Source organism: Eschrichtius robustus, chromosome 3 (assembly GCF_028021215.1).
Source record: "Eschrichtius robustus isolate mEscRob2 chromosome 3, mEscRob2.pri, whole genome shotgun sequence".
In the NCBI taxonomy this organism is placed as follows: Eukaryota; Metazoa; Chordata; class Mammalia; order Artiodactyla; family Eschrichtiidae; genus Eschrichtius; species Eschrichtius robustus.
The window spans coordinates 145265853-145275313 of NC_090826.1; the positions used below are offsets into that span (position 1 = coordinate 145265853).

At 33.2% G+C, this 9461-nt stretch overlaps 1 protein-coding gene across 2 annotated transcripts in view; it reads left to right on the forward strand.

Moving 5' to 3' along the window:
- The window catches only part of ODR4 (odr-4 GPCR localization factor homolog), a 38106-nt gene extending 30371 nt beyond the window's left edge, over positions 1–7735 (forward strand). Inside the window, exons 13-14 of one of the 2 annotated variants that reach the window (XM_068541428.1) lie at positions 6101–6211; positions 7437–7735. In XM_068541428.1, the coding sequence (XP_068397529.1) occupies positions 6101–6211; positions 7437–7504 (179 nt within the window). In that variant the 3' untranslated portion in view covers positions 7505–7735. Of the gene's footprint in view, positions 1–6100; positions 6212–7436 lie in introns of those variants that run through there. The other variant, XR_011073647.1, reaches the window with a different exon arrangement.
- The last annotated feature ends 1726 nt before the right edge of the window (positions 7736–9461 follow it).

The window sequence follows — 9461 nt, forward strand, 5'->3', positions numbered from 1 at the left end:
TTTCATCTTATGTCAGTGTAATTTCTCACTTGTTGGCTAGAAACTTGGATCTGTTATCATATATAGTTTTCATATTCTTTTGAATTATTTGTCACACTTTTAGTGCATATTACATTGCTGAATTAAGTATGACTAAGGGAAGCACTGTATGCAAAACTTGGCCCATTCACAACTTACTTTAAAAATCAGATATAAAAGAATAGGAAGAGAGAGATTTCATTTAGATTTTTTTAAGACTACCATCTATCTGAAATATTTTTATCTTGTTTAATTTTATGTCATATTTTAAACATAAGCATTTATAGACTAGTTTGTATTTTATTCAATACTTTATAAGTTATACTTTAAAAATAGTTATAGTTATTAATCTCAATTAATAACAGATTAATATCCATTGTTTAAATTGCTAAGACAGGTTAAAATAAAAATCCAAGTAGCTTTCACCACTGTAATACATTCCTAAGGAGGCAACTATGGCAGTCTTGCTTGACAGCCTCCCCCAAATAAAACTAAAACCTAATAAATTAAAACCCGTATGAAACAATTTTATATTGCATTTCAGCAAATATTTATTGATTTTTCCATAAGAGTCACAAGGAAAGGGACTTTTCCTTTCTTGCTCACTGCTGTCATTTCTAGCACTTTCCTAAGAACCTAACCTTAACACATTGTAGGTAATCAGTAAATATTTGTTGACTGAACAAATTATTGATTTTGTCAGTCCTAGGGTTTGGGGACCAAAATTCAATAAGATACTGATCCTGTCTTCAAGGAGCTAAATAGAATTTTTTTTTAACCTGTGTAGATACTTTTATGTGCTCAGACTAGGTGATTTCCTCCATTATACTTAATCATAGTTTTTTGCTGCTTTTTTGCATTGGTTTCCATTCTTGTAATTATTGAACTCATCAGTTGCATGTTTAATATTAATCTTTCATATTAGACTGCAAGTTTCTCGAGAGTATTTATTTCTCTGTCTGAATTCCATGCCTAAAACATGATAGGCATTCATAAATATTTGTTCCTAACTGACTTGACATATACTGAATCGGTCATTTTTAGGAAACTATAGCACAGCTTTTTTTAATACTTATTTTATGCTTGAAAAATTGTAAGCTTATGCCTAGCGAGATATAAGGTTTTTAAGGTTTGTGTAGTGCACTACACTGAACATGATGAAGATTTTAAAAGGATATAATGGTCATAGCTCTATGGCTCAATAGTTCAGAACATTTTAAGGGATATAGAACATTAAAAACATATGACAACATGTAACACTAATTGTTGCCCCGTAAATATTCCAATTTATAGCATTTAATATGTCTATTTGTTAGATGTTTATTAGGCATTTGCTCTGTTCAAGGTAGTGTTATAGATGACAAGTCAATGGCCAGATTCCTTTCCTCAAGAAGCCTATAATCTGACTTGGAAGATAGAATTGTATGCATTATTAATTATTGCAGGGCATGTAGTAAGTTCCAAAGAGTAACTAAGAACTCAAGAACATCAAGATTAATGATCATAATTTTAGGGTCTCTAGTGATTTGGCTAATAATTCAATCAGAAAAAATATTTTGATGGTAGGTTAGCAATAACCTGTAATCTATAGTAAGAAAGGTTTGACATTAATATTTTCAAATTTTAGTAAATTCTTTCCATTTTTTCTTTCTTTATTATTATTATTATATTTCACTTTAACTAGAGGTTAGTTCCATAATAGAGGAATGAACAGAGAATTATCAGAACATTTAGCACAGGCATTATCCCTGTAGGTGATTCAGAGAAAGCTTCTCAGAGCAGGTAGCATTTGAGTTCATTTTCAAGGATGAATACAGTAAAAGTAACTCTAAGCTGTTTAGGAATTAAACATTGACATCAGATTTATTGTGGCCAAGAATAAGACTTGTCTAGAATTATATTATTTTTGCTTCATCAAGTATCTGTTGAATTAGAAAGAATGATATAGTTATTTAGTAGCAAAATAACACATTACAAATTATGGGATAGGGTAAAAACATAAACATTTTAATAGAAAAATTAAGTGCTTTTACATATACATTCTGTTGGTTTAGAATTATGTTCACTTTTGCATTTATTCTTTCATTTATTAATTTATTCAAAAATATTAGATGCATTATTTTACCAAGATGCTTTAGCTGAGTCCAGGTCTTCCACTTACAGCTGTGTAATCTTGAACAAGTCCTCTCTGAACCCCAAATTCTTCTGGTGTTGGTACTAGAATTTAGTAAAAATGTTAGGGAAAATACTTTCTAAACAGAAAGAGATATAGAAATGTAAGGTGATATTTACTAGGATTATTATAAAACTTTCAAATAATGGACCTTCTGAATTATAATGAAAAACATTAAAGTATAAGAGTAATGCTATGTAGTGTGCATAGATTTTGCTAATTATTTGAAATTAGGGTTTCCAGGTAAAATAAACCATGAAAAGTGGAGTTCAAATGTTCAAATTCAAACTTGAAATCAATTACTGTACATTTAGGATTGTTAAACTTGTTATAAGTATCTAGCTTTATTTTCCAAGTATTTGATGTTATTATTTGCTTGATTATTTAATTATTTCTGTTCTGTAATGTAGTTGCCAAGTAGTTGCTGTGTTTAAAATACGTATTTTGCCAAGTAAGTATTTTAAAATAACATACTTTAAAATGACTTAAGGGATGAAGAACAATTTGTTTATCAAAATGACTCACTTAAGGTGAGGGATAACTATGGCTTTAAAATTTCTTAAATGTATTAATCATCTCCTGGTAGATATTAACTTAATAATTCAGATGTACTTTATCCACAGTATCAGCAAATTTGGAGACACACCTTTAAAATCTGGTGAAACCCATCTTTGCCAATTCTGTCTTGATATCAGAGGTGAAATTAATTTTCATTGCTTGGTTAAACATTGATAATTTAATTATAAAGAAAAAAAAGTAATGCTGAAGATGTGTTTTAATGGCTAAATTACTGTCTAGTGAAACCTCATTAACTTAGGATTTAGGGATCTGGAAGATGACACCTAACTAAGGAGTTCAAGTGCTAATATTTCATTTTAAGCTTCTAAATAATCCTACCTATCAGCAGCTTGGAATGAAATTGAATATATATACAACTTAGCGTGCATTCATCATGGCCCTTGTCTTCTCCTTTGTTGACAGTTGCTTAAGAAAGGTTGCTTTCTTACATGAATAATTTGAGATTTGTCTGCAGTTAAAATTACCTGGTTTTAAGGAATGGTTAAGATCTAATTTCCTATTGAATCACATGTTATTTGCATTTAAAGTTCAGATGACGTTAAGGTATTGGTTAAAATGACAGTATCTGAGATTTGAATTAAGTTCTACATGGCCCCACCAAAAACAGACACAAACAAATTGTTATGGTAGGATTTATTCATCCTTGAAAAATGCTCTGCTTCAGTAAAATTGTCTCAGCTTTGTATCAAATCAATATGATTTTGAATGATAGATTTTAAAATGGAAATAGCAGAGCAATGGAATGTCTTTTTTTAATAGAAGTAAATTGTTTATACAGAGTACTTGACCTCTTAGAGCATGCTCTTCTTCACAAATAACAAATCAGTATTAAATGTGTGAGTAATATGTCATGACAAATAAAACCATTTTTGTGCTCTTTATCTATAGGGACTCAAGTAAAAAGGTAAAAAATTTCCTGTAGCAAATAGGTATAATTCATGCTTCATCCATTAATTTTGTTTTTATCTGAGATAAGGATTTTAGTGGCCCAAAGAAAAAGCTTTTTAGCAGTGATATTTGCTAAAAGAAAAAGCCAAAGTTCTGTGTGTGTGTGAGTGTATGTTTTTAAAATGAATAAAATTGTACTCTCCATTCAACTTTTAGACATATGGATGAAGTTAGGGGAAATTTTAAGCTGGTGGGCTAATGTAGTCTAGAAGTAAAGTGTTATGGCCCCCGAGAAAACTGGATGCTGTAGAAATATGGAAGACTGAATAATTCTGGAGACAGTTCATGAGAATTTGTTGGCCTTTGTGACTAGTTTGATATGGGAGTAGAACAAAAGAGAAAAACGTTTTGTGTTTGTTTTTAAAGTACTTTAGTCATATGCTCAAAGAGGGAAAAAAAGAACAGTTTTGCCCTTGATTCTAATGAGGTGGCTACTAAGGATTATTTCTCAAAATGACAAACTTTTCTTCACGGGAAATTGATGAGAAGCAGGCAAATTTTTTTTCATCCATTTCGGTACCACAGATAATTATTTCAGTAAGTTATGTGTCATCCTTGTGAGCACATCCGCATGTGCCAGTATGTTGGGATACAAAGATGTCTATAAAAGATACTTTAAATCCAAGCAATAAGCTATTTTACTTTGAATTTAAACAGTAGTATTTACTGTGTCACTCGGTGGTTCTCTTCTCTTCTTTGTAAATAAAGGGATCAACGTGAAGTTCAGTTGACCCTTGAACAACATGGGGGTTAGGGGCACTGACCCTCGCGCAGTCGAAAATCCACATACAGCTTCAGTTGGCTCTCCGTATGGGCAGTTCCCCATCCATGGATTCAACTAACCATGGATCATATAGTATGTATTTAGTGAAAAAAATTTGCGTATAAGTAAGTGGATCCACGCAGTTCAAACCCATGTTGTTTAAGGATCAACTGCAGTTGTTTTCAAACATAGTTCCCTCGAGTTCTATAGAACAGCACTCTGCTGTCACCTCTTAGGGGAAGGAGGGAGTCTGGCTCCAGGAACCCTTCATACCTGCTTCAACCAGAGTAATTCTGCTTTCATCTATTTTACATACTTGGATTTTCTGTCAGATTTTCTAGCACTAATTTAAAAAAAGAAAACCATTGGTCTATGTGATCCCTAAGGATGTTTTCAGTTCAGACACTTTTAGTCAGCGTTAAATACATTCAGCTTGGCTAACCTACACAAATTATTGTCACCATAATGAAGTAGAAAGAGAACTTGTATTTGAATCCTCATTCTGCTGCCTATGACCCTCAAATATGCACTTAATGTCCCAGGTTTTATTTTCCAACTATAAATGAGATAATGTACTTACTTTGCTTAGCATTGAATTGTTTTAAGGTCAAACTTATGGTCCCAATTTGCTTATGTAATTCAGGTTAGATCAAGAGTCAGCAAACTTTTTCTGTATAGGGCTAAATAGTAAATATTTTAGGCTTTGCAGGGCATGTAAGTTCTGGCCCATGGGCTGCACTGTGGCCCATGGCTACAGTTTGCTGATCCCTACTTTTATTATTACTGATTACTTAAAATTATGAATTGCCAAAACCATCAATAAGAATATTATAAATTAATCCCAATTAAGAGCAAAATTTACCCTGTTCTATCTAGTTTGATTTTTGGTATCATTTATCTCCACTACCATAGAGTAATCAGATTATAATTTGTGGGAGTCATTCAGAACTGGCTCTGTGGCTCCTTGGTTTGGATCAGTTATAAAAGTACATAAAGTATTTTTTTTTAAGATAGAAGCTGAGGTCATTGAATTGAATCTTTCTTTTCTGTTTTTTAAATTGTATTTATTTTTGGCTATGTTGGGTCTTTGTTGCTGGGTGCAGGCTTTCTCTAGTTGTGGAGAGTGGGGGCTACTCTTCGTTGTGGTGCACGGGCTTCTCATTACGGTGGCTTCTCTTGTTGCAGAGCACGGGCTCTAGCTGCACGTGCCTCAGTAGTTGTGGCACTTGGGCTCAGTAGTTGTGGCTCGCGAGCTCTAGAGTTCAGGCTCAGTAGTTGTGGCACACAGGACTAGTTGCTGTGCGGCATGTGGGATCTTCCTGGCCCAGGGCTCGAACCCATGTCCTCTGCATTGTCAGGTGGATTCTTAACCACTGCACCACCAGGGAAGTCCCCATAAAGTATTTTAAAAAGTACATCAGTTTGATATATAGTCCATGAAATTTAATTCACCTGCATTTGATAAAGAACAAGTTTAAAAAGTCAAGTTGAAAAAAAAAAAGTCAAGTTGAAGGAAAATGGAGCTCACTGTATGTTTTTTATAATGTTCTTTAAAACTCATTTTTAAGCGGTAATTATTCTCATTTTAATTAGGATTTATTTTTATTATCCTCTTGCAGCCTGTGTAAGTTCCTCTATGAATACTGAAGCTTCATTGGACAACACAGATGATGAACCACCAAAACAGCCAATTAAAACTACAATAGTGTTGAAAATTCAGCAAAACATAGGTATTATATTTCTTCTATAACATTGAAAAGATGGTATTTTGGATTTGAGTTTTCTTGTTAGTTTAAAATTATTTTCATTTCATTTCTTAAAAGAGCTAGATTAAGCTAGTATTTATTCAGTATTATGGAAAGTGGTACGCCCTAAGAGATAGAAAGATTTATAAATAAAGCATTGTCTCAAGTGCCCTAAAAGATGACACTTCCTATTAAATGTTTTGGTGTTTTTAGAAGAAAAACATGTTGAGTTTTGGGAATCAATTAGTATAGTAGGGCCAGTGTTTTCCAAACTGGTGTTCCCAGGATTGCTATTGTGGAAGATTTTGATAGGTGCTCTATGAAAAAAGTCAAATTCAAGTCTGGAAACTCTAATGCATTTTGGTATTTTAAAGGCTCCAGGAAGTGTGACAGTCACTTTAACATTTTTCAGACTTACTGATCAAAGAACATATAGACTGTTGTTTAGTTGAATGCCAATTTGAGAAATGCTTTATAAGCATTAAGATTTTTGACTGACTGAGAGAAGCCAGAAACTTTGGTTATTTTTCATGTCACTTACTCTTAAGTTAATTACCTAAATTCTTTGTACCTAAGTGTGTGTGTGTGTGTGTGTGTGTGTGTGTGTGTGTGTGTGTGTATGTCTGGACTACTGTGGTCAGTTTTGTTTTTGTTGTTGTTTTTTAACTTAAAATGCTCAGGGAAAAAAATTTAAAGTTACCAACCCAAGCTTAATAATTCTTAGATTTTAGTTTCTGTAGTTTTCAATAGCTATATAAATGACTTCACATGGTAATTATTGAGGACTCCTGCCCACTGGAGATGTCTTTTTGGATTAAGCTAAGTAGCATGAGACAGCTGAAATGTCAATATAAATATTTATAGAAGCCTTTTAAAGTATGTATTAGTTTGTCTCTTAGATGTGTGTGAGTGCACTCATGTGTATAAGAAAGATACTTTTTTATTTTAAGGTGTTACGAAGGTGGTGAAGTATATGATTACCAGTCCAACTTTGTAAAATATAATTTTCAACCTATTGCTATATTTTCCTCTAAGACTTTGCTGGCATTTCATGCCTGTATATGTGTGTGTGTAAGTATATGTATTTGTGTGTGTGTGTTGTTATTGTTGTTTAGGCCCATCAGTTACCGGCATTTCAAAGCCTAGGATCACTTAAGCCTTTCTTTTGCTCATTCCATTTCCATTTGTTTTGTGTTTGTTTTACTTTTAGGTGTGATTGCAGCATTTGCAGTTGCAGCCCTTGCTGCGGGTATCTCCTTTCATTACTTCAGTGATTAGGGTGAGGCACAAAGAGCTTCCTGATCATCCAGAGAACACTGACCAACAATTGTGAATAATAATGATGCAAACAATCCATCTGCGTCTAAGACAGTAGCAGTCAGATCTGCTGCCATAATGCCTATTAGGTGTGTTTCTGACTAAAATGAAATCACCAGCTGCCTTGTTTAGCCCTGCTTATATTATAGGTGGCTCAGGCTTCCAAGAATAAAGTTATGAATATAGATGGAAGTTGCATGTAACAAATCGTTATTATCTATTTTTTAAAATGTTCAAAATGATAGTTTATTTTCATAGATTTTAGTCCTATTGACCTGAACCACATATTGATCAGGACATTGGAAATTTGAATAGTCAGGGTTGACTGAATATCTTAGTAATAGAACAATAGGAGAAATTTCTACAAAGTGGGGAAAAAACTTATTGGATAAGTTCATAGTTTAGGACCTTTCTATACTCAGTTCCAAAATACTGATTGAGTTCCAATTGAGGGGTAGGAAACCTCTCCAGACCTCTTGAATCAGCAAGGATTGTCATAAATCATGAGCTTTCTCTGGTTAGTATATCATAACCTAATATATTAAATAAGACTTTTGCTTCCAGTAATATATTAGGTACTGCAAAACAACTAGATCCTGAATAAAATCTCCTTTTGAATACATTAATAGGCTCAAAGAAAGTAGGGGAAATCTCCAAGAACTACACCTCTATTTTTTCTCCCTGACAAAATGAACACATTTTGATCTGGAAATTGTGAAAACTATATTAAGCATAAGGTTGACAGTGATTGCGTGGGCGACAAATACCAATTGCAGCACTGCCATATGCAGTTTTCCTTAGACCGGAAACAAGGAGATGTATCTGAATCTGAGATGTCCCATCCAGGACAGCTGAAGTGGGCCTCAGTTTGTAATACCCTATAGTTCCTGGCAGAAACAAGATATAGGCCCCAGATTCCCATAGATTAAGATAAGCAATATTATTCATAGCTGGAGATCACCAGGTACAAGTTGAAACTAGCTAGCTTGAGAAAGAACCTGTAGATATAAACTTTGGACTCAATTTTCCAAGGTCTTATCATCAACATACATGAAGGATGGAACCACAGACAGATCTGAAAAAGAAACAAGTGGAACTGCTTGATGAGAAATACGTTACTTGCAATTAAAAAAAAAAAAAATCCCTTAGACATGTTGAATATCATATTAGACTCAGCTGAAGAGACAATACATAAACTGGAAGCTAGATATAAAGAAATTATCCACTGTGCAGCAAGGAGAAACAAGGTGCTAGAAAATATAAATATTAAGGAAAAGATAAGAGATACAGAAGGAAGAATTATGAATACTAGAAGTACCAGCAGAAGAGAATAGAGAGGATGGAGGAGTGGCAATATTTGAAGAGATAACAGAATTTTCCACATTTGTTGGAAAAACATGAATTCATAAGTTCAGGAAGCACAATGTATCCCAAGCATATATAGATAAAATCCAAGCCTAAACCCAATGTAGTATACCTGTGAGATACCAAACAGAGGATTCTTAAAGCAATCAAAGGGGGAAAAAGATTATCAGTGAAGGCAAGACAGATACTTCAGAAAGCTTCTCAATAGCAACAACGTACTCCAAAGGTGGTAGAATAGTGCCTTCAAAATTCTGAGAAAAACAAATTATCATCTTGGAATTTGTATGAAGCAAAACTGAAATAAAGACATATTCAAGTGAAAAACAGATTTTACCATCAGTGGAACTTCTTTAAAGAAATTGCAAAAGGATTATCTTCAAGAAGGAAAATGATTCCAAAAGGATGATCTGAAATTGAAGAACTAGTAAGCAAATAAATGAAAAACATGTAAATCAAAAGTGTTGTTTGTATAAAACAATCGTAATGAAAGAAGTGTTTATAAGAAGCAAGATTGTAACTAAATAAAACTAAACATTTTATGCAACATTAATGT